At 29.9% G+C, this 27,093-nt stretch overlaps 2 protein-coding genes and 1 non-coding gene across 5 annotated transcripts in view; 2 read left to right on the forward strand and 1 right to left on the reverse strand.

Moving 5' to 3' along the window:
- LOC119670772 (glutamate receptor-interacting protein 1) overlaps positions 1-27,093 on the forward strand; it is a 391,907-nt gene that overhangs the window by 76,970 nt on the left and 287,844 nt on the right. The gene's annotated exons all lie outside the window — the stretch shown is intronic.
- The window catches only part of LOC119670773 (double-stranded RNA-specific editase Adar-like), an 89,072-nt gene that overhangs the window by 6,870 nt on the left and 55,109 nt on the right, over positions 1-27,093 (reverse strand). For 2 of the 3 annotated variants that reach the window (XR_005251730.1, XM_038081176.1), the window contains exons 4-7: positions 10,406-10,700; positions 2,392-2,571; positions 2,038-2,318; positions 1,450-1,600 (exon numbers count right to left, since the gene is read on the reverse strand). Coding sequence is in view for 2 of the 3 variants with exons in the window: in XM_038081176.1 (XP_037937104.1) it covers positions 1,450-1,600; positions 2,038-2,318; positions 2,392-2,571; positions 10,406-10,700 (907 nt within the window). In the remaining variant the exon portion in view is untranslated. The remainder of the gene's footprint in view (positions 1-1,449; positions 1,601-2,037; positions 2,319-2,391; positions 2,572-10,405; positions 10,701-27,093) is intronic. The other variant, XM_038081177.1, reaches the window with a different exon arrangement.
- On the forward strand, positions 5,965-6,036 carry Trnae-uuc. Its single transcript has one exon. It is a non-coding gene; the product is annotated as a tRNA-Glu (tRNA).

Genomic DNA, 27,093 nt, shown 5'->3' on the forward strand with positions numbered 1-27,093 from the left:
ACTTCTAGTACCTAGTCAGTTAACCGATAGTTGAAATAAATTATTAAAAAAAAAACTGACACAAAATTGGTCATCTTAACAATGTAAGATTACGCATATCTTTCGTGAATAGCAAATATTAAAAAGTTCCTGTTAAAAAGTTTCAATATGTATTGTTATAGCCTAAAGGGATGTGTGGAGTAGGAAAGATGAATAATCTGTTGAGCAGGAAACATGAATGGATTAGAACACGTATATATGAGAATGGATAAAATATGAGTGCGAAGAAAGATGGAAGGGGATAGTGATTAGTGAAAGTGGTATTTGAGGGATAAAAGAAATAGATGTGAATCTGGATTTATGTGGAATTTTAGGCGAGTTGGGATTTACCTCATGAAGCTATTCATCTGTTCAAATGGCTCAGTGCCAACCGCACTTATTCCATGTATAATACCAGCAAGAATTTTTATTTCTTATATCTATTATACAGTCTTGAGACTGCACCTCGGGGTTATCATATATTTGTCAGTAGAAAACTGTTAAAAGTCAGATTCAGTTATTTAACGACAAAACCTCAAACTTCTACAATAAAGATACAATGGTTAAATGATGTTAAAGACTGGTCGCAGTGGTGTTGCAAGAATAACTGGCGCCATTAAGACTATAGTTTTTGAAAATAGATATTAATGAATAATATACAAAGCATACTGTTTTTGGGACGTTCAAGCTATTTTTTGCAAGTGGCGTTCGGAGTGTAATAGATTCCATATCCACCTTCTCCCCTCAAACCACTATTTCAATTAAGCAAATGTTTTGTTGAAATAACAAAAATGTTTTCAATTTAAACGCAGAACATTTTTTTTCTCCAACTCAATATGTTAACACGCAATTATTTAATAACAAAAGTAATAACTTGTTACAATTAATGTATGTTTTTAATAGATTATATTTTTTAAATTAATTTTTTTAATTTATTTTTTTAAATTAATTTTTTTTAATACATATAACGAAAGATTTTAAAATAAAACTTAAAGCAAAATTGCAGATGACTTGGGATTATGAAATATTAAGGCATTAATGCTTTGATGAAGTATTTATAATATATTTTCCATATAAAGATATCATAGTTCATACAAGTATTATAAATGAAATCAAATGCTATTAACAAACGAAAGTAATATTTTAAATAAATTGGGAAACGGTAGAAGCAAATAAATATATTATATTAGATTAAGGATAAAAGTAAATTGCAAAAAATATAACATTTAAAAATATAATATTTATTGAAGTTACTAGAATTTAGTATCACATTACAAAGCCAAGAAGAGAAAGAATAAAAACTGAAATACTTAACACAAGTTTAAGTATGTTAGCATTTAGAAAATATCGTATGGTCAGTAAAAAAAAAAAAGAAAAGAGGTCGTAATAAAAAACTACAAAGAAATTGAATCCAAGGAGCAAAATACATACTCTGAGTGCACTGAAGTTCCAATTGAGCGTAGAGATATTTCATCAAGCACCGACGTGATACGATTTCAGCATGTGAGTCATTGAGTACAGCACCGGATACACTCATGTGTTCTCCACTAACACATTTCGTGCCAGTGGAAACAGATATGACCTGCAAACAAATAAGCACGTGGAATTAAGTCAGATTGCACTCCAAGTTAATATTTTAAACTGAAATAAAGAAAATAGTAATAAGTAATTCGAGCAAATGCAACTGTAAAGAAGCATCCTTAACGCGAGACATGTAACCCTGACATTTCTTTCATTTTCTCCTCTGCCATGCAGCCATACAGCCATAATTGCTATGGCAACTTCCGTGCTACTTCCTTTCGGAGAGCGTAATTTATGTCATAATAAAAAAAAGTATTTATGGCATAAAACACAGTTGCATTTTTGTATATAGTTTCGCCTTAATTTATGATCACACATCCATGTGATACGTGTTGTATGTGATTGTTTTCGGTTACGGTGCACTTCATAACGGAAGTATTGTGGGCGTTTTATTTGTGTCACTGTGTGCATATATTAACATTAATGAGATATACTTACTTTGGCTTCATTGAAATTTAAATTTTCTGTCATTACAATGCCTGCCAGCACTTTGCGACGTGAATATGATTCTTGACCTTTAATAACTTCCATAAACTTTTCTAGCACCAAACGTCCAATAGTGTCAGCATGTATCTGTGGTAATTCCATGGATGATGTTTTATCATCTATGGGCAATGGTGCATTTTTCTGTGGATGCATCATTGGACTATATGAAATATCGCACAGCGAAGCTAATGCAGCCTTAGCAGCAGCATTTTTTGCCAATTTCTTTGATGGTCCTAAAAAATTATATACATATTTAATGTAGATATATAACATAATATAGAACAAAATTTTTTTTAAATTAATTACCTGTGCCATCGAATTTACTGTTATTTACTGTCACAGTCATTTTAAACCGACAATTATTTTGCGCACCATCAATTGTCGAACAGTCAAAGTGAACGTCATTAAAGAGTTCATACAATAGCATAACAGGTCCTTTGTCAGGCACTTTTTTCTGACCGTCAACGGTGAGCCCAACTCTGGCATCTTTATTTTTTTTTTTAAATAATTACAAAATTATTATTATTAAGAAATATAATTTTTTTTCAAATTTTTCTATTTTGTTTTTCTCTGTAAATTTAAGCTTAAATGCTGTAAAGGTCTTGGAAGTTTAGAGGAATAGAATTTTTTTTAAGGATATTAAAGACTTTGACAATATAAACAATACATAACAATACATAAAAAATAATATACAAATTGTAATAAAATAAATATAACAAACAATAACAGTAACATAAATTAAATGTAAAGTATTATTAACTCACAAATAATTAATTAAGAATAGATTTATACATTTAAATATAAAATAACAAAATTGCATGATAATAAGAATAATTTAAAAAAAAATCTATATTTTATTTATAGTTTGTTTAACTTTAATGCTAATTCGATGTTTTGTTGTAATAACAATTTCTTCAAAGAATATTTTTAATAATAATATCAATATTGGCAATATTCAAGAAATATATTTTTCACATATTTTTAAAATAATATAATAAAATATATATATAACAAGAAAACATAAAATAAAATAAAATCAAACATTTCTTAGCTCACTTTACTTGCAAACTTTCGGCTAACTGTTATCCGAAAAATTTTTTTTTATCCAGTCTTCACAGGTTGTTCACAGATCATTTGTTTTTATTTAATCCATCTTTAGTGCTGCTTTCTGGCACATTTCTGTTATTGATAATTTTTTTTTTCTTTTTTCTTTCTTTTTCTTTTCTTTTTTCTCCTTTTTCTTATTTTTTTTCTTCTGTTTTTCTCCTTTTTCTTATTTTTTTTCTTCTGTTTTTCTCCTTTTTCTTATTTTTTTTCTTCTGTTTTTCTCCTTTTTCTTCTTTTTTTTTTATACTTCTTTTTCCTATTTAAGTGCTGTTAGCTGTCACTTAGTCAAAATTTTCTCTGTTTTTTGTGCTTCTATCTTGATAGTAAAGTTAAAATTTTTTCAATGCACATTCTTGAGTTAAGGTTCGCGTTTTAACAGTATTCGTAACTTAAGTGAAGAGATCTTCTTCAATCTTCAATAGTAATTTAACTGTAGGAGTGTTTGAGATAGTTTGAAGGAATACAAGATAACACAAAAAATACTAAAAGTTATAAAAAGTTCTAAGAATATAATCAGATTACCAATTTAAAAAATCAAACTGTTATTTGATTTGTTATTCATAGAGGATTAACAAAAGATGGTAAAGGTAAGAACACCGCAATTAACGAGGCATCAAATACGAGATGCTCAAATAAGAAAAACCATATACACTACATCATCTCAATTATTTGCATCCGCACTGATGTAAATATTATGGGCTGTAGATCAGACAAACTACGAGTAAAATACACATAACTTTCATTTCCTCAATCTCATAAAATAATTGTTTAAATAAAGTTTCTAATTAGAAGTTGAGATAAATTTAACTTAAGGGTTTTTTGAAACAATACCATCGAAGTGTATAAAGCTTCAACTACATCAAAGCTAATATTACTGCCTTAATGTATAATAAATCGTTATTAAAAAAATTTTTTATTAGAATCGTTTACTGCTATAAATGTATTTCAAACAAGAATTATCGATTTACATTTTGATTGTTTAGGACTTTTGTATTTAACCGGAAACAAAAAAAATTATTTTAACATCAAAGCAGTTATATTTTGTGTACAAAATGATGTTGTATAGAATAACGAAACTCAATAATTTAATAATAAATATTTATGTACAAATTTATTTGGTATCTTAAGGACTAACAAAGCTAACAAGAGAACCCTTGAAATTAAATAAAAAAATAATTTATCATTAAAAATTAAATTTTGATTGGGATCAAAATTTATTTATTGAAACACATATTTCAATTTCTGTAATATCAATTTTTCTAATATTATTGAAAATATGAAGAAAAATATTATTAATTTTTTTTCTTGTAATGAACAAATTTTATATAAAAATATATTGATTACATCAATTAAATTTTTGGAGTTTATGAAAAAATTAATTATCCATTAAAATAATTATCCAATTAAATGATTTTTATAGTAGCTAAAAGTAACCTTAATATAATTAAAACGTTACTTAAGGAGAAAACATACCTTCTGCTCAAAAAGTACTCGGATTTTGTAAATAAAACACACAAATTTAAGTTTTATTCCAAATTTATTTTATCTTCTTCAAAATATGCTGCTTCTAAAGCGATACACATATGCCAACGCTTAACCCAATCTTCCATACACTTTTCGTAGACCCATGTAGGTATGGTTTTTAGTTCCGTCGGCGAATTCTCTTTTACCGATTCAATCGATTCAAAACGCTTACCACGAAGGGGCAAGTTTCGGGAACAGGAAAAAGTCGCACGGATCCAAATCTGGCGAATATGGTGCCTGAGCGATGACAGAGGTGCCGTGTTTGGTCAAAAAAACGCGTACAACAAGAATTTTCCATAGTAAAAATCGCTAAATGCACTTGAGGTAGTCTCACATTAAGAGCTGTTATAAACAAACTAATTGACAAATGACGCTCTAATTTGTACCATATGTCAAAAAAGGATGTACCAACATAACACTAACGGATACTTTTTGAACAGAAGGCATATTTTGACTACATTTATAAAATAAACATATATTTTAAAATTAACTGAAATATTTTTATAACTATACTTAAAGAGTAATAAAAATATATTAATATGGTTACGTGAACGGCAAATTTTATGTGTTCTATACTTTTCAAATTAAGCTAAAGTTTTAACGTCGGCAAAGCAGATTTCATCGGACCCAGAGGGATTACCTGGACTGTACCAATAACGAGTATATAGCAGAGTTATTTATTATATTTAACGATATATGTTATATTGTTCAAATATTTCGATAACGTCACTTCTAGCTATATTTTTTACATTTGTTCACCTTTCGTTTTAACTGTTCGCAATGTAAAGTACTATGTTTTAACGCACGAAATAAGGAATCAGTAAATTTGATCGATCTTAAAGACTAAATTTTTTTATTACTGCACCGTACATTTGAGCATTGTGTAGTAAACGTAGTTTGAAATACAATAAACTTACATATAATGCAAAACTTTCGCATATGAATTCATATAACAAGATGAAATTTTAAAACTCAGAGATACCTGAAACAGATATAAATTGATCTGATAATATATACTTCGCGAATTCTTATAACACCGTTTGTTTAAATTTTTAAATATTAACGAATATTTCACGCAATATGCAGTATATAGATACATTTTTAATTATTTTAATAGATATTTTTATAAATAAATAAAAAAATTATAAATAGTTTCTGATCATAAAAATATATATTATTTTATATATTATATATAAAATTATTTTTGAAAATCCATACCCTCCACCACTGAATGAATCATTCCACCTATCCCATATGGTCTAGTGGCTAGGATATCTGGCTTTCACCCAGAAGGCCCGGGTTCGATTCCCGGTATGGGAAACTCTTTTTGCTTTGTATATTAATTTATTATAAAATATTTTATCAACTTTATTATATTATATACAATACAATAATTCAAAAAACTATTTAAACGCTTTAAAAATCAAAAACAAAAAATCTATCACTCATTTTGTTAAAATTTAAACACATTACATTGTCATGAAGTAGTCAATATCAGTAACATTCGACATCGTGTTACAAAAAAACCACTTCCTCTGTTTTTCGTTGGACTAAAGCCCTCAGACAAGGTGAAAACAATTTACAACTGTACTGACTTGCTGCACACAAAAATTTCCATTGAAGCGCCTAAAAAGAAGCGCGAATTGCCGCAATGCACTCGGTGCCAACGATATGGTCATACAAAACATTTTTGTAATCATATGCCACGCTGTGTTAAATGCCCTGAAAACCACTTATCCTCAGATTGCCCACGCAAATCCCCCGGTAATGATGTATGGTGTGTTCTTTGTGAAGGTAATCACCCGGCTAACTATAAAGGGTGCACAGTCTACAAACAACTCCAGAAAAAAGCGTTTCCAGCCCTACGTAGAAAAATAACAACTGATACAGAAAGGCAACAGAACACCAAATTGAATGTAACAAGCCAAACGTATGCAAATGTTGTTAAATCTAACAATATAAACACTCAAGAGCACGTAAACTCTGCTCAGCAAAACGATTTTCCTGAGCTTAAATCAATGCTCAAAACGGTTATGGAACAAATGAGCTCTATGCTCAACCTCCTAACCGCATTTGTCGCTAATACATCCAAATAATGAGTAGTCTAAATATAGCTATTTGGAACGCTAACGGGCTGACCCAACACATTTGCGAAATTAAGACTTTTCTTCTTGACAAAAACATTGATGTTATGCTTATTAGTGAAACTCACTTTACATCAAGAAGTTATCTGAGGCTTCCATATTACACAATGTACAACGCAAACCATCCTTCTGGTAACGCCCGTGGTGGCGCAGCAATAATCATAAAAAATAATATTGACCACTCATTTCTCACCAATCACAATGAAGACTATCTACAATCAACAGCCATATCAGTACGAGATATATATGGTGAAATAACTATTGCCTCTATATACTGTCCACCTAATCAACCAATTAAAAGTCATCAATTCGCAAATTATTTCAAAACGCTCGGGCCCAATTTCGTAGCAGCAGGTGACTTTAACGCCAAGCATACTCATTGGGGCTCAAGATTAATAACACCCAGAGGACGCGAGCTATTAAAAACGATACAAGAAAGCAACCTATTTCACCTATCTACTGGCGAACCCACTTACTGGCCGACAGATCTAAATAAAACACCAGATGTCATTGACTTTTGCATTTGTAAGGGTGTACCCATAAATAATCTAACCTTGCGGTCGTCGTTAGATCTTTCGTCTGACCACTCTCCTCTTCTGTTAGAAATTCATTCGAATATCGTTTTAAAAACTCCAGAACTTAGACTTCACAATAAAAGAACTGATTGGGCTATTTTCCGTAGTTACATTAGCGAACACCTCTCGACACATATTCCTCTTAAAACTAATCATGACATTGAAGCCGCAGTAGAACAATTCAACAAAATTGTACAAAAGGCAGCTTGGTCTGCAACTCCGTCTACACAGAATTGTAGGACTGTACATCTAGACAAGGATATCAAAGAACAACTACTTGAAAAACGTAAATTACGTAGGGTTTGGCAGATGACGAGAGATCCTAACGATAAGAGGCGCCTGAATGTAGCCACTAAAAAACTCAAAATAAATCTAGAGGCAAGAAAAAATGCAAGCATTGCAACTTACTTAGCAAGCTTGTCTCCCTCTGAGGCCACTGAGTACTCCTTGTGGAAAGCCACACGCATACTTAATGCACCAACATCGCATATACCACCAATAAAGATGAGTAATGGGCAATGGGCTAAAACTGATGCTGATAAAGCGAAAACTTTTGCAGTGCATCTTGGTAAAGTCTTTCAGCCACGCTGCTCAAAAAATAATCTGAAAGACTCTGAAGTTGAAGCTTTTCTTCACACACCGCATCAATTAGACTTTCCTATTCCTAGGTCTTTGACTCGTGAATTAAAGTGGGTCATAAAAACAAAATTAAAACCAGAAAAGCTCCAGGATATGATCTGATAACCGGAAAGGTGCTACATGAGCTACCAGATGTGGGTTTTAAATTCATAAACCAATTGTTCAATGCAATTTGCACCTGTGAACACTACCCAGCTCAATGGAAAGTCGCTCAAATTATATTAATTCCAAAACCCGGTAAGCTCGTCGAACTTGCAACATCTTACAGACCGATCAGCTTACTTCCTGTGTTGTCAAAAGTATTTGAGAGAGTATTCCTAAAACGTCTAAAGCCAGTTATCGAAAATAGATGTCTGATTCCCAACCACCAATTCGGGTTTCGCGAACATCACTCTACTATTGAACAAGTAAATAGAGTATATAACTTTGCAAGACTTGCATTGGAAAATAAAGAATACTGCACAGCAGCCTTTATCGACATAACACAAGCATTCGATAAAGTATGGCACACTGGACTTCTCTACAAATTAAAGTTACAACTCCCGCATAGCTACTTCTCCGTCTTAAAATCATATATACTAGATCGGCACTTTATGGTTAAAATGAATAGCTGTCACACTGAACTTTTTCAAATAGAGGCTGGAGTTCCCCAAGGAAGTGTGTTGGGTCCTACTCTATATACTCTGTTCACAGCAGATCTCCCACTCAGGGCTAAAACATACACTGCAACATTTGCGGATGATACTGTAGTGATGGCGAAACACGCAGATCCTGTAGTAGCTTCACAACTTTTGCAAAGTAATCTGAACGATGTCAACGCATGGCTAGACATTTGGCACATTGAAGCTAACGATAACAAATCAGTTCAAACTACTTTTACACTCCGCCACGGTACCTGCCCTTCCGTTAGACTGAATGGCCGTGAATTGCCGCAAGCTGAAAACGCCAAATATCTAGGTGTACATTTTGATCGCCGTCTAAATTGGCGTCACCACATCTTTACAAAAAGGAAGCAGTTAGGACTAAAGCTACGCTCACTTTACTGGCTACTTAATCCCAAATCCAAATTATCGCTACAAAATAAAATACTTTTATACAAGGTCGTCTTAAAGCCAATCTGGACGTACGGTATACCCATCTGGGGTATAGCAGCGAAGTCAAACCTAGATATGATTCAGAGGTTTCAATCAAAAATACTACGTATCTGCGCCAACGCCCCATGGTTTATCCCGAATAACGTCCTACATCATGATCTTGGCATTCCTACTGTGTACGAGTCAATACAGCAGATAAGCAGCAACTATCACTCACGACTGGTAGTTCATCCTAACCCCCTTGCCGCAGGCCTAACGAGGGATGCTTTTAACATTCGTAGATTAATACGCTATGCAACTTCGGATTTGCCGAGCAGATTCTAAAAATTGTAATTCTTCATAAGGCGGTGATTACCACTGGGTAGTCCCGTACATGCCAATCATATATTGTTATTGCCATAAGTAGTACTTATTATTCATGAATAGAATAGATTGTATTTAATAAAATGAAGTTTAAAAAAAAAAAAAAAAAACATTACATTGTCAAATCGAAGTAATGATTAAGATCTGACCTCACTTAAAAAAATTCACAATACCATGTAATCTCCAACAGCAGTTTGGTATATATAGAGTTGGATATTGAAGATATACATTCTATGTAAAAAGTATTCAGTGCAAAAACTTAAACGAAAGAATGCTTATTCAAATGCAATTCTCATCTGATCATCTCATCTGATTAGATATTTTTCAATTCCCGAATTCAAAATGACCTCTTTGAGTAACAATATTTTAAGTCTAGTGTGGCCACTAAAGTAGTTTCGCTGATGAAGTTTTGAAGCTACTTTGGTTATTTTGTATAGAATGAGTCTTATTTCGAAGGTCATAGGTTGATGTCGAAATTTTAATCGTTTCATGATTTTTTTGCTTTTTATTTATTTTACTTGTATAAATACTTTTGTATAGTGAGTAATTTTTCTGATCTTTTATAAAAGATATTTTATACTTTTGTAATACTAATATTTATATTAAATTATAGATTAATGTTTTTGTAAATATTTTATACTTTAAACCCTTTAATTACCCTTAAATTGGCTTGTTTTTCAATTCTATTATTGTAACAATTATGGATATCACACTCAAGTTAAAGTAGATTATTTACGATAAACCATACAAACAAGATAGAACTAAATTAATAATATTAAGTAATAATAAATAAATGTAAAGTAAAATAATAAAATAATTAATAAAAGGAAAAAAAATTATATTAAATTAAAAAACAAAAAACAAAAATACTTGCTTGTCATGCTAACTGTTAAATTATCGGACGGGATCAGGTTTTTTAGCTTTTTAAAGTAGGCAGCATATTCATCATATATGGCAACAAGCTCAGCTTTACTTAGATAATTAATTTTAAAAACGCTACCATTTTCCAAATGTTCATCGCTTGTAAAATCCAAATTACAAGTGGGCTTAAGGGGCGATAAAACGGCTCCATCCTTAAATTGTATAAAACTGCGTAATGCTGTTGCTGCAGCTTCGATACGTGCAATTTTTTTACTGCGTCCTTGGCCCATATATTTCTGACCATCAACCTGAAAAAAAAAATAAATAATTTCAATCATTTAAATAATAAAAATTACAATTAAAACTTTAAAATAAAAATTTTTATATCAATTATTGTTAAAGGTTTGTAGTTTATAGTATGAATCCAACAAATTTCAAGGTTTTTGACTTCATCTAAACAAACTTTAAATAAACTTTTTTTTTCTCAATGCTATTCCTTTTTCCCTTCAAATGATTTTATTTTTAAGAACGACAACAAAAGTTTTGTTAGCATCCTTCTTCATTATCCTTTCGGTAATTTTATAACTTTTTACTGGAATATTTTATTTACTTGCATATGTTTCAAAATATTTTTAAAAAATTATTTCAAGCTACTCTTGTTATAAAAATTTGCATTTTAATTTATTGCATGTATATTTTTAAGAAATTTTATTTTTTTATTTGTACAACTTTCGTGCATCTGTCACCGTTGCAATTTAATTTCATCGGATCCTTTGTAAATCATTGCAACCAACTTGCCAATGTTATTTGTATCCTTTTGAGCAGTCACCACTGAGCAGTGGGGGCAATGGCAATGGCGTCATTACTATCTTCCATATTGTCAACAAAGTTACTTGTGCAGGAAAGTAGTCCACAAATCGAATTATAATGGTCTTATTTTTCCAAACAGTCTTGTCCCGTATCTATATCTGTCTATCAGTCGGTTTGTATGTTTGTATGTTTCTTAGTTTTTGTTTATTTTCATTCATTTTCAAGGAATTCTTGGCTATGTGCACATGTGATGAATTTGTTTGTTTTGCTAAGAAAGGAAGGAAATGCTTTATGAAGACAACATCTACAGCATAACTCATATAAGCAATGGGAAGATACTCATAAATACATAAATAAATTCTGCTAACACAGTATAGTTCACTTAACCAGTTAGGTTATGAGTACAACAAAATTATGGAAGAGTAGAATAGGATGATAGTTAATACAAGAAAGCTTTACGGATGAAAATGTTATAAAATTATTTGAATGCGTTAGTAGTGCTACATAAATAAGCGAATATTGGGTTCTTCTTATCAAGTATACTTATCTGTAAAACAATTTAAAAGGACTGACATAAATCGCTGAAGTGGAACGGAAACTAAATTATAGGATAAGGGAAAATAAAATTTAAGAAAATTGTGGAAATAAAATATTAAATAATTATTCAAGATATGAGTTATAAACCTTTAAGTTTTTATTCACCTATACAAGGGGACAATAGGCCGCTGTACCTCTCTAGAATCACTGGTATAAAATAACCTAGTCTTATCTAGAGGAATATTTTGTGGAAAATATTTGAATCAAATTAAAAGTAAGCAGTTCTTAAGGTGCATGTTTACTTAAAGATCAACTCATCTACTCAAAGGCATCTAATGGTAATTGTGATCTCCTCAAAATTGCCAAGAAGAATTAAGCTACACTAACCTTACTTTTCATTATTACCTGGTATTGAAATGATTTATTAACGAAATTTTATGAAGTTAAATAAATCCAATCAATTTACTTTTCTTATTAATGCCATTCCAGTGAAGAAACAATTTGGTGGACATTGAAATCGCTTCATCGTTAACAAAAACATTGAAAGTGATTGATGAATTCCAGCACCTCTGCCTCATGGCAAATTCTACACAGTCCGCTTGTTAGAATTAGCAAATATAATAAATAGTTAATTTTTTAATTTGTTACTTAAACAGTGAGAATCCAAGGAAGGACAAATTTAACAGACCAATTGCTTATCAACCACCAATACGCAAAATAGACAACTCATGGGCGATATTGAGCGATATTGAAAAAGCAGAGTCGCGTTACATTTGGACCAGGTGTTCAAACCAAATGATAATTAAAATATGCCAGATATCATGAAACAAAGAATAAATTTTCTACAAGAGCCTTACCAATTAGAACTTCCAATTAAAAGATATTTCAATAATAAAGTTAGGGATGTAATAGCGAAGTTAATATGTTAGCGAAACTGCCCTGCAGCAGCTATCACTAAAAAAATTAGTATTTCTCACTCATCGATTTAACGCTATGATAATATGGGGGTTTATTCCGCCATAGTGAAAGATAGCGCATATTTCCATTATACCGAAACAAGGGAAAAGCCTAGAAGACGTCAAAAAATCATATCGCCCAATAAGTCTACTTCCGATCCTGTCGAAAGTAATGGAAATCCTGTTTCTAAAGCGCCTTACACCGATTATTCAACAAAACAGACTCATCCCTGACCATCAATTCGGTTTTCGCCAAAAACATAGCACAATTGCACAAATTCATAGACTTGTTAGACATATCTATAGTGCGATAGATGGTAAGGAATATTGCACTGCGGCATTTATAGATATTTCACAAGTTTTTGATCGAGTATGACATGAGGGCCATCTTTTCAAACTACAACTGAATTTACCCCTAAATGTTTTCATATTTATTAAATCATACCCCTCGGCAAGGCACTTTTTTATTAATTATGGAAACGAAACTACAGTACTTCATGATATAGGATGCGGGACTACCTCAAGGCAGCATAATGGCACCAATGCTTTATCTTCTATATACTGCGGATCTTTCCCTTACCGATGAGAGTGTTATCGGTACATTTGCAGACGACACAACTATTTTATCAGTTGACAGTGACCCAATTTGTACTTCCACCAAACTACAAACCTGCGTTAACAATGTTGCTCTCTGGATGAAAAATTGACGTATCAAACCAAATGAGTCAGAATGTGTCCAGGTAACATTTACTACAAAACGTTGTATGTGCCCGCTTGTTTGAATAAACAATACTCAATTACCACAAGCTGTAGAAACTAACCTGGAAACCACACATATTTAAAAAGCGTAAAGCCTTGGGTCTCAAATTGCGAAACTTATTTTGATTCCTCAGCCAAAATTCCAAATTGTCACTCGACAATTAGCTGCTTATATACAAAACTGCACTAAAACCTATATGGAGTTATGAAGCCCAATTATGGTATACTGCAGCAGACTCATACTTGACACTTATTCAGCGTTTTCAATCTAAAACACTACGAATGATCACAAATGCACCTTGGTATATAACGAATGAACCGCTGCATAAACAAATACGTGTTCCGACAATTAAGGAAGAAATATCTCGTATTACAAAGAATAACGGTCATCGCATATATATGCATCCAAACCCGCTGGTTACACACCTAATATCCCCCTTCAACACTTTTACAAAACTAACAAAAAGAAAAACATCGAGAGACGTTTTAGATATGTTACATATACATACATTCCTATTTTAAGTATATATGGATATGTCACTGGACATAGTCCATACGTGGCTTTCTTTTTTTTAGAGCGTAATAACTATTATTACGATTCTTATTAATATATATTACTTATTGTCATTCATATCTGACAAATTGTAATAAAATAAATGGATTACAAAAAAAGATATAAACCATATCAGGAGCGATTAAGTTCTGCAAGTTTAGTAGTTTATATATATGAAACTATAGACAATCTATATCATAAGCAAATCCTTTACTTTATACTTTACTAACTCAATATGAAATAAAGAGTGCTTTGTAGTGCACTTTTGTGCTATAAATGTGCATAATGTTAATTACATATGAAAAATAAGATATTTTGTCGAATTAAGTGTTTATGCTACGGTTTTTATATAATTTTATGAGGTAGTTAAGTTGCACTACTTTATACAAATAATATATTAATCTTAATTAGTTCATTTGAATTATAACTATAAATGTCACATGTAATATAATTGTTGTTGTCATCGGTATTTAATACTGTGCAATATGTAAGACCATTCTATCTGATAGCTCGAATGCTCCAACATTTTGAAATATAAATTTATATACATTACTTATTGGGTGGATACTAAACTAAAAGAGACATAGTAATTAAAGTTTAGGTTTCTTTAGTTTTTTTCGCATTAAATATGTTGTTTTTCTACAAATACTGCACTATATTTACGCTTCAATTTGTATTCGAGAACGTCTGGGGCCATAGAAGACAGCAAGGATATTTATTGAAAATTTGCATAAGCAACATTCATACCAAGAAAGTTTTTAGGCACAGTTGTGTGCAAAAACTTGCCAAATTATTTGCGAAATTTCTAAAACTAGAAGAGAACTTATTTTGAATTGATTTACGAAATGTGATTTTCAAAATTGCAGTCACATAAATTAACGGATCCAGTTCATGCCGAAAATGAAATTATTTTCCGGCTTCAAGCAAAACACTGCAATTAGGCAAAATATTTTCTTATATAAATTCAAATTTAAAATGCAGAAAGCAAAGCCAGAATACTCGTAGTATAACTACCAACATACCAATATCAAATAGCAAAATGCTGATAAAATCAAATTTTAATTAAATTCAGTCATTTTGCCAAATTGAAATGCAATAAAATATTTCAAATAGCAAAATTATGGCACAAAAACCCATAAAAGACTTAAGCGTGCAGAACACTGAAAGCTACAGTAAATTCAAGACGTTATAAAATAAGTATGAATCGAAATAAGGATGGGTGGATGATGTGAAGACGCATACATAGGGCCTCCTGTGTGCCTTAAGCCCGTTCGCAAGAAATATGCATACGAAAAAAGACGTCAAATAATAAAGTTTCAGCACAAAAATGAATTCCATTGCATAAAGAAACAAAAACTGTAGAGTAAGAATTTTAAATCAGACAAAACAAAAAAGAATTCTAAAACATTAAAGACATAAAGAATAGATAAAAAATATTAGTAAATTTATTTAAAAAACATAAAAGAAGTCAAGCCATATTTGTTTAAACGTGGGTGATACATGTGTAAGGCTCAAGGTATTAGGTCACTTTTATACAGCAATTGCGATACAACAAACACAGCTACTAATGTGAAAGAAGACACAAATACCCGCATATGAAAAAATACTTTTTTTGCACAAAAATAAAATCTACTTCCGCATCTTTACTAGTTTTTCTTAGTAGTTTGTGTTTAACTAAACAGCATAAAACAGAAAGCTAAAAGCTTAGATTGCAAGGGACACTCAAAGATACACATTTCAAGTATTCATAGCCAAACTACAAACTACAAATAGGAAAGCTAAAATATTTGCTTTTGTTACTTTTTTAGTAACTACACATCTATTCGAAATTTTTTACTGAATTCCTGTGCCCACAAACAAGTCGTCTAGTATCTGTAAGTTTTCTTTTTTGGTTGAATGAAGTGACTTGTAAGTTTTCGGTTGAATGCAGTAAGGATGCAATGTCTTTAAATTTATTTGTGCCTTTTGAAATGTGTGTTGCGTGCACATATTTATTTGGCTTTTATGTTTTTTGGATTACAAGGATACTTTAAATATGTATGAGTGTGTGTAAATGTATTAAAATAAATGAGTTGAGCTCTTATTTTATTAACAAAAAAAAAACCTACATTAAAGTGTTGAACTGAGAACTTAAAAAAAATTCACTAGCTTTAAATAAAATTTAATAGAAAAAGTTTGCTTTTATATAGCATACTTTAAGGCGCATTACTATAATTATATATTGTGTATGTCACTGTGACATAGTATGACACATCAATATATAAAAGTTACTTGGCTTGTGACTCGGTAAAACTAGAAATAAATAATTAAAAAGATTTATGTATGGAAATGTATGCACACTATATGCTTACTATATGTGTCAGCTGCGCTATGGGATAAAAGTGTTGACAAGCCGGAAACTTAGTTCTTAGCCTTGAGGTATGTTACTGTGTTGTAAAATGTTGAAATTAATTAATGCAGTGCAGCTATTTAAGCTAAACTAGTATACTCATTCGTAGAAGAGCGGAACTAGTTAATAAAACAAATAGCTGGGTTTTTATTGTTATTCGTACCGACAGATGAAATAATTGTGTGCCTGGAAACTGTAATGAATATAGATACTTTTTTTTCATAAGAATTGTATAAATACATGCAGTAGTTAATTAGTGCAAATAAGCACAGTCTTTACCACGGCAAATAGAAAATCTTTTTACAATAAATAAAAATTCTGATTTTGAAAAAAAACAACCAATTTATTTGTTGTTAGTTCTTGTATTAATTTAAGTACAAAACAAGCCATATTAACTTTATTGAAAGTAATTAGTTTCCACGTAATTTCTTGTTTTTTGCTAAAGCTATAAAAAATTCTTATTTGAAACCGCAAATGAGACTTGATTGACCACCACAATATGCAGAGGTTTAATTAAAAGATTTTCGCTCATGATATAAGGAGTGCTTATCGTTAAAAATAATATGACATTCGTAATTAAGACTTGGAATAAAGTATTATTGTTTTTTATATTAACTTAGAATACAGAAATCGCACATATTTTTTTTTTTTTGTTAGAGCTATTAAACGACTATTTTTCTGTAGCCGTAAATGTCGTTTGATCAAAACCTTCATAGGCCTAACGAAAAATTCGTGGGATAACATGAGACTCGCCACCTTTAGAGTGCCAACTAAAACTGCAGAGAAAAATTGTAGTTGAAAAGACATCTACCGGGAAGCATTACACAAAGTTGGATACAAAAGAATTGCTAAGGCCCTATCCTAATATAAGGATAAAAGAAAAAAGTGAAAGACATTTAAGACACAGCAATATCCATGTTAATTATATATGTATTTCATGCTTTTATTTAAGTTGTTAATCCTGACATAATGATAATAAAGTTCATACCGTCGTACCCATATGATATATATTATATTTATCAAATGTGATGACATTCCGATCATCAATTACCAATGTAAAAGGTGTTTTAAAGCCAATAGTGATATTTTGAAAGCAGTAGAGAGTAAAGAGCAAAATGTTATTCTTTACACAGTGCACTTCACCAACTTTTTATTTCCTCGTTCTTTGTCCCTGTTAAACTTAACTTTTCATTAAGACAATTTTCATTTTAATTTAGAAAAAGTTTATATCTTTATTAAAACTAATTTCGTAAATATGTCTACAACATCTGTTACGCAGTACTTGAGTTTATTACGCTTTGTATGTGTTTTTCCATGTATGCAATATATTTCTGGAATTAGAAGTCTTGAAACTTTGTAACTTTATTTGGCATTGCAAGAAAAGAAAAATAAAAAAACTTATTCTGACTTTCGCGACTGATATATAGAAGATAAATTCCAAAAATAAAATAATCTGTAAACAACTGTCAGTATCCTTTGTTGTAATTGAAAACTTTTATATAAAGTTAACAAAAGAAAAGAAAGTCGCTTTAAAATTTTGAATTTAAATTTAAAATTTATTCATTTTGTGTATAAATAAAAATTATAAGAATTATTTGTAAAATAATAACTACCACAATTAACTTAACAGATGCATAACTCTTTAAATTTATAATCATGACATTTCATATGGTCACCTTCAGAAAATCTAACAATGTATACGAGGGCTAACAATGTATAAGTCAGTGACTTTTTGAATAAAAGAAATTTTTAATAAACGGCAAATAAACATTTTATTTTTCTACATAATCACCTTTTAACTCGATATATTGAGTCCAGCGTTTTTCTAATTTTCTTATTCCCTCCAAATAATAGGTTTTCTCAAAGCTCTCAAAATACGCATTTGTTTCGGTAATGACTTCTTCATTCGACACAAATCTCTTACCGCCTAGCCATTTCTTTAGGTTTGGAAACATAAAATAGTCGCAGGGGGTTAAATCTGGAGAATATGCTGGATGGGGTAGGAGTTCCTATCTAAATTCGTAGATTTTGGCCAGTAATGCTTAATCAGCACACGAAATTCACTTTTTTCTATTTTCGTAAAAATTCACGAGATTGGAGTAACTGCGCCGGAATATCAAAAAGTCACTGACTTATCAAACCGCCCTTATATACCAAAATAATTACGTAGATTTATGTACGGTAAAAAAAAGAAGCATATTATTCTACTAAATAAACAATATATTTTTAAAATTATGGATAGCTTTAAATAGTATGGATATATATTATCTTAAAATATAGAAAAAGTTCCAATTACTCTATCATAGTGAGCTTTAGAGCAAAGGCTGTCTCTCCAACTTAACCTAAGCCATGCCGTCTCAAAAAATTACGAATAGCTCACAAATAACTTTGCAAAAAATCAACTCACTTCAATATGATTATATGACATCATAATTGCAAAAATAACTCACTAAAGTAATTGGTGAGCAAGTAAAGTGAACATGGTTAGTTGGTAGCAGTGCCTGATTGATAGATACTATATACCTCTAAGCTCTTTTGAACAGTACTAAATTAAAACAATAAACTTTTATTATTTATTAATTTCAATTTTCCATATTAAAAAAATTTATATAGATGTATTTCTAAAATACCCCAATATTTTAAAATTTTATAAACAATGTCAACAAAAATTTTCGATATAAATATTTTTAATAATAAAAAAAATTTTATATTATTTTTAATATTAATATTAATTTTAATCTTAATATTAATTTTTAATATTCAATAATATTCAATAGATTGACTTTAGAAAACATTTTTTTTTTGTTTTCTTTTTTATATTTCTAATATATAATTTTATCAAAAATATCAACGAAAAATCTCTGTTAAAACAGAGATTTATATATAGATTTATAGATATAAAGATTTTAGAATGACGTCCTTAGAAAATTATTTTTTGAGGTATTTCAAAAATCTATTACTAATGTGTTTTGGCAGGAATAATTGTTAGAACTATTAAAATGCATAACAAATATGTCAAAAGATTACCATTTAACTAAGTTATAAAGGTGAAGAGATGAAAAATGCTAAATCTACATTTGGTAATATTCTGTACAAATGCAAACTAAGCATTTTTAGTTTGACTGTAATGTATTTTATTGCTATTCCGTTTCATTTCTGGTATTCAGGACATGCTTTGTAAAATGCTTACCATACCAAATTTTCCAAATTTTTTTTTTGTTTTTTTTTTTTATTTTGCTTAATTTAATACAAAGTGCTATTTTCTGTTCTCTATGGATTTGCACAACAGCCAAAAACCACATCATTTATGTTACCCACAGGATATGCAGAAACGGTAAGTGTAAATATTTGAACGACTGTGCCCATGTGCATTTCTGGGCATTTGGCCAAAATGATCCTGATACACATAATTCGATTGTATACAATTCGGTGCACGATAGGAGCGAAAAGGCAAAAATACATTGATGCTCCTCTATTAGAGAACAATTTTAATCGTTGTGAAACAATGAACACAGCAATAAAGTATCAAAAACATGAACGTGCATATGTGCAATATTGTTTCAATGCAATAATCTTTGACACTATGGTATGTCGTCGGAATTTAGTAAAGTGAAAGCCAAACAGTTTTTCAATTTTCCAAATTCACACGCAATTTAACTGAAAATGTTTTAAAAATTAAAAATAATGTGTAATTATTTGATTATAAAATTGCCAACTTGGCACTAATTAAGCTCTTTGGTAGAAATAAAAAACGTAATTCTCTGATTAGATAAAGCCATGTAATTTACAATCTTCATTTCAAAAAATTTCAACTACATTTAAGAATTTCTGTACTAAATTTCTATCTCTGTACGTAAATGTGATTTGTTGTACTTCCTAGATTCCACAATTTAAATTAGTATTTTTTTTTTCCTTTTTTCTTAAATTTTTTTTTTCATCACTATGGTACATAGAAAGAAACAAGCATACAGCATTAGTGTTAAGTAGCAAGGAGTGGACAAGCTTTCACACGCTGCCTTCATCCTTAATGAAGAGAAGCACAGCACAGCTTGCCAACTGCAAAACTTAAGTCACAAAAGTAGCACAAAGGTAGATCAAAGCAGCTGATGATGCACCATTGCATTAAGATTGCACTATGAAAAACTGCAGCTGAAATGTCTTCTGTAGCGCAATTTTAAAAAAAAAAAAAAAAAAAAAAATACATAAGGGACACGACAAAAAGGATAAAGTATAATTAAGAGAACTACTCTACTAAAGAAACTAAGTTAATTTGTCTAATAAAGATTGCTTTCTTGTGAGCTTGTAATTGAGTTTTTCTTTTCTCATATAGTTTCTGGTACAAGAATATATATATATATTAATAAATTTATTGTTTATATTGTTATAATTAAAAAAAAGTTATTGTTTTAAGCAAAATATGATAACATTTCAACAACTGTTTATTATTTATTGGATTCATAAAGTGTCGGAGAAGTACGCAATATTTTATTTGTATTTAACATTGATTTGATTTTTATATCGTTTTATTAAATTTTTTTAATTTTTTTTAATTTTGTTTTAATTTTGTTTTAATTTTGTTTTAATTTTTTTTTAATTTTTCCACATTTCCGCTACATTTTCATATTTAAAGGTCGCCCATCAAAATGATTTATGCCCGCGTTAAGTTGCAGAAAAAAAAATTGAAGGGAAATGGATTTAAACTTAATAGACCGAAGCGAACTGAACATCGACTGGTAGGTGATACAAAATGTGGTGATTTATATTGCAGGAAAACACTGTAATATAATTATATGTTAAGACAAAAGAAATTCAAAATAGCGGATATTGGAAAAATTTATTGCGAATAGGTACTTGATATTTATAAGACATAAATCAATCTTAAAAAAAAAAAATATTTTTATAGAAGATTTTTGATTAAAAAACTATAATCTAGCGTTATTATAAAAATTTAACCAAAAAAATAATAACTACAGTATTCAATGTATAGTAGAGTATATACTAAATAATTTCTTCGAACTTTTTCTATTTAAAAAAAATCTCTGCTCTACATTTGACAGGAAAACTAAAAGTAGATATTGTTAGAGTACTATAACACCTAAAGATGTATAAATCATTTCTATCCTGAACCATATCTTGTTACTGTAATATTAACAAAATTGCAAAAGGCTAACTTGGTGGTCGAAAATGATCAGAAACATGGACAAAAAATGGTTTGAAAAGTTGAAAATTGGATTTTACGTAATCCCCGTTGCAATGACATAAAACTGTCTACCGAGCTGAATATATTCGCTCAAAGTGTACAAAAAAAATATTGCAACATAGGCTTAAAGTAAAGCCTTTGAAGTTCTTAAAAACTAGCTTACACCACAACAACAATAAAGATTAAATGTGACTAGCCAAAGCAATCTTTTGTAGAGCCAAAAGTACTGGGATACCGAATTGTATTGCCGACAAGCAAACAAACAACAAGCATACTTTTTTCAGAAAGGTTTTTTAAAAATGTCCACTAATGGATGGCTATCAGTAAGAAGGTAGTACCGATAGTAACAATGTAGGCTGCCATAGCCGCTTAAGAACATTCTGATCTCAATTGGAAATTAATGCGATCATATATCGTGAAATTATCTTATCGACAATATTGAAACCCTGTGTAAACAAACATTTCAGTGAGAGATAGTAAACATTTCAGCAAGGACTATATCTCACAAAGAGTGCTTTAACTTAGAATTGTAAAAGAAACACAAAGTTTCGAATTATCAGCAAGGTTCGGCTACATCTCACAAAGCGCGACTCAACCAAGAATAGTAAAAAAAAAACAAAAAAATTTGCATAAAGGCATAACTAGAATTGTATCAGGAGTGCTTATACTACAAAGTATATTTTTAGGAATGTTATCTATAGATTATATTGTCAATAGAGTACACTATTTTTTGTAATAATTAATAATAAATTCTTAAGTATCTAAAACATAGTTTGCCTTAGTTTAGACTAGTGTTATATTTTGCTCTCTAAATAAAACACTGAATAATTAAAGTTATTCGGTTTTATTTAATTTTTTCTTACTTACTTCAGTTTCTTTATATTACTCAAATATTTCTTTTTATATAGTTCTCTTCAGCATATTATATTTCTCATTTCTCTATTAATGCCGAAAAGCAACCCCGTCTACCTCATAAATTTTTTTTGATTTTTTGAACTCCAGAGGTAATACCTCTTTTATTATGTGAATAATACCCTGTATATTATGAACACTCATTAAATCACAATTTAAACTGAAAGGATATTGTATACAATTGTCAAAATAAGGTAGTAATGATAAAAATCAACAGCTTTTACAGAACAAATAATTCATAAATATATGTAAATATTTACTTTATTAACCCCAATGGAAATTCGGAATTCATGACTTGAGTAACTTAATTTGACTCTACAAACTAAATTTTATTTATTTATTTAAGGCTCCGTGATGCGTTGAACATTTTTAGGTGTTAAAAATTTTGTAAAGCAAAAATGAAATAAATTTCACAAAAAATGCAACTGCAGAAACTCAAAATGAATTCAAAACAGGATATGCATTTATGCAAATGTATTTATGTGTATGTGCTGAATATACATCAATACATTCATACAAAGTCATGCGTATACACATTTATAGGTTGGTGTGCGTTTAAGCGGAAGCATTATAAATGCAGTTGCAACACAGCAGTACGACCATAAATCAAAAGGATATATGAAGGGGTCTTATAGGTTTTAAGTGAAAAACAAAAAAAAAACAAGAATGGAAAAAATAAGAAAGGATATTGCAAAAGACTCAACCTGTGGGGACGCGAAAGCAAAACATAAGCCAAAAGGATTAAAATAGCACAGTGCCAATGTATGCAATTTACATATGCAAGTTGCATTGAATGAAAAATAAAAGTAAAAACTCAAAATAAAAGTAAAAATAAAATTAAAAAAAAAAAGTAAAAAATAAACAAAACACGAAATCCGCAAAAATATTTTCACATAGTTCCAGTTCCAGTTATGGTACTCGGCCAGGTTGTGGCAAGAAGCTACTGAAGTTAATATACGTATAATATGTCATGCCTGCCTTCGGAATGAAATAGTGCATTATAATGTGATTGACTGATGCATTTTATTTATGCGCATACAATGTAAATTATATTCACTAGCAGTGAGCAATGTATTGCAGTGAAATATATATTCGCATCCTCCCTCACATGTTTAGATATGCATAGAAACGCATATGCATATATAATAAGCATTCTCTAAGTTGAAATTAAATTGCATAGGTTCTGCAGAGTTACCATAAGTTAACTATACTTAAATATATGTAAAGAAGTATATATGTATATGACTATGAATATCGTTGTTTGCATGCATTTGCATATTTTAGTCTAAATGTAATTTTGTCAACTTTACTAATATTTCAACACAATGTCAACGTTAATCTTCTGCAACTAACACACAACTTTTATGCAATACTGAAGTAATTTCATATTGATCGCATATCCCTGCTGCACATAAATCCCAGTGATTATAACGATTATAAGCCAGTTACATCTAACAGGCATGCACATAGGTACTATAAACAAATATCATTTTTGGAAGGTGTTTCCGTACATGGTAATTATAAGCAATTTTAGGCGGTTGCCTTACAGCAAATTATACTACTACTGTACTAGACTTTTATTAGCTGCTGATATCTGCAGCTAGATTATTATGAACAGCAAAATGAGCACCTGGTTATATTGAAGTAACATATATACCATATAATCGATATAGACACATAGTGTCTATAAAAATAAAATGTGTATTTTGACACATTTTTATTAAGTGACTTTTATAAGTTAATTTGAAAGTACACAAAGTTATAATGTGGCACAAAATGAAATTTTGTATCCAAAAATCATTTTTTTTTTTGTATTAAGTTAATTAGTATAATTAGCAGAGTTCGTATTTGCGTACCCATGAGCGGCTCATTTCGGCTCATTCTGCTCACGGCTCATGAGCCGGCAAAAAACTCTTTTCATACGATGGCTCACGCTCATGAGCGAGCCCAACTACAGAGCTCACGCTCACGAGCAAGAGCCGCCATTAAGTTATAAATGGGCTCACGCACGTGAGCAAGAGTATGAGCTGCGGCTCATGAGATCTTATGCGCCCAATTTAAGATTTTGCTATTTTTTTTTTTTGTGAAAACATGTCATTAAAAAGATTAAAAATATTAATAACCTTGAACTAACTAAAATATGGACATAATCAAGTTCCTAAAATAAATAATAAATATATTTTTATTGTTTATTTGTGAAAAATAATAATATTTTATAAATTTATTTTTCAAATTCAAATTATTGTTTCATTATATTGTTTTAATATGAAATTATATATTTTTACATATAACGTTTATAAAAATAAATAAAGCAAATAAACTAGTAAATCGCTTTTTATTAAAGTTGAGCTCGTGAGCTCTTTGCTCGTGAGACCTCATGAGCAGCTCTTCAATATGAGCAACTTGAAGGCTCACGCTGGTGAGCAGCTCTTCAATATGAGCCAATTATGGGCTCACGCTCATGAGCCAATTTTGGGCTCACGTAAGAATTGGCTCTTGCTCATGAACCTGAGCTGTTCATGAGTGAGCAAATACGAACCCTGGTAATTAGACAATAATTATAATTTATGCAAACATTTGATTTGGCACTATCTTCCTGTAATGGGCCTCTAACGTTATTCACATTTTTTAAATAAAAATAGAGTCGAAATATTATATGAGTAAAAATATAGTTTTAAAATTACATAAAAATTCAAACAAAGTAGATTAATAATTAATTAACAATGGAATTTATTTGGGGAACATAGGGCGCTATGATATATATAGATAGATATTGTTTCCTATTACTTGAGTAGCCCTCTCCAAGACATAATGTCATTAGAAAACACTGAAATATACAATTAAGAGCTTCTACATTTATTACTTATCTGTGTGATTGTTATGTATTAAGATAATTAAGATAAATTCAAAACATTTCAAAAATATCTACTCAAAAATGTTACTTTTCATTGAAGTATAATTTAAATGAAATATTAAATTATATAGATCTAGGATTTTTGACTTTTAAGTACTATAAAAGTTTGAATATCGCTTTAATATCTGTAAATGTTTTTCATTCTTAAGTGCCATTATATATAATTTTTTTTTAAGAAACACGAGAAACATAATTCATATTCTTTTAATTGTCTATACAAATCAAATATCACAACATCTGATCTAGTTGTGCATAATTCTAACTGTTTCTGTAGTAATATGAAATGCATATAGGTAGAGATCAACTTTTACCCATAGTGATTCGTTTGATTTGGTATAAGTGTCTTTTACAATAAATAATATTATAAAAAACAAAAAAAAAACTATCCTCAATAAGTTCGAAGAATTTAAACAAGGTGTACAGAATAGGAATTTTAAAAGTTTCGATCGGCCAGGTAATAACTTATGTTATTATTATTATTACAATGAAGGTTCCTTTAAACTTATGAACCCTTTACTTGTAGTTTCAGGTCAATAAGGGCTATCTCTTCATTAAATAAGTGTATTTGTGATCTTATTGGCAGTTTCAGTTCATCATTAAATATTAAGTAATAATTTAAAATCTTATTTTTTTTATGCATTATTGCAGAGTAGCTTCTCACTACGCGCTTTACAGTCCACTGCTCTCCTAATCTTCTGTACACAAACTGCAAATTTCGTCGTAAACGATACCAAGTTTATTTAAGGTATGTAGTTGTTCAATATATACTCTCTTCGTGGAATTTCTATTATAATTCCTAAATTATATTTCGTTAAGTTTAGACATTACCCTTAAATGATTTAGAATAGAATACATTTGGAAGATTTTTTCAGTATCATATTCTAGATATCTTTCAAATTCTTTTTTTTTTTTGCCTGTTCTCTTTTAATAAGCAAGTAAATATTAAACTTTTCACGACCACAGAAGTGTTCTGAACCTATAAGCAGTGTCTTGATCCTATCTTTACTAGCTTTTCTTTATTTTTGTTGCTTTATTATTAGTCATGCCCCAGCACCCATAATTGATGACTTTTTTATATCGGTATATATTTTTTTTTCTTTTATTTTATGTATTTATTTCTTTTAATAAGTAGTTAAATATTGAACTTTTCACGACCACAGAAGTGTACTGAGCCCATAAGCAGTATCCTGGTCCTATCTTGGCTAGCATTTTTTTCTTTTTATTGATTTACAATTAGTCATGCCCCAGAACCCGTAAATGATTACTTTTTCAATATCGGTATATATTTTATATATTATATAAAAGTTAGTTCTCTTAGTAATAATAAAATTTCATTTGGCGTTAATGTGAAAGCAAATAATACTACTTTTTATTAAAGTTTTAACGACAATGTGACTAATGAGAAGTAATTAAAAATAAATTTGCTATTTTTATTCATATTAAGGTAAGAATAAAAACCTCTATATGACAACTAAACATTTAACTAACAGAAGTTAACAAAACCAACATTTTCGAGTTACATCTAATGTTTTGAAAGACATGTTTATGCATAATAAATTTATTTAAGGATTCAGGGGGTTTTAAAATTGAAAAAAAAAAACCAAAAAACATAAAGAAAGTATCTTATGCTATTTACCAATCTTAGCACAAGAGATCAACTGTCGTCGTGAT

This window comes from Teleopsis dalmanni, chromosome 1, assembly GCF_002237135.1.
Source record: "Teleopsis dalmanni isolate 2A chromosome 1, ASM223713v2, whole genome shotgun sequence".
NCBI lineage: Eukaryota > Metazoa > Arthropoda > Insecta > Diptera > Diopsidae > Teleopsis > Teleopsis dalmanni.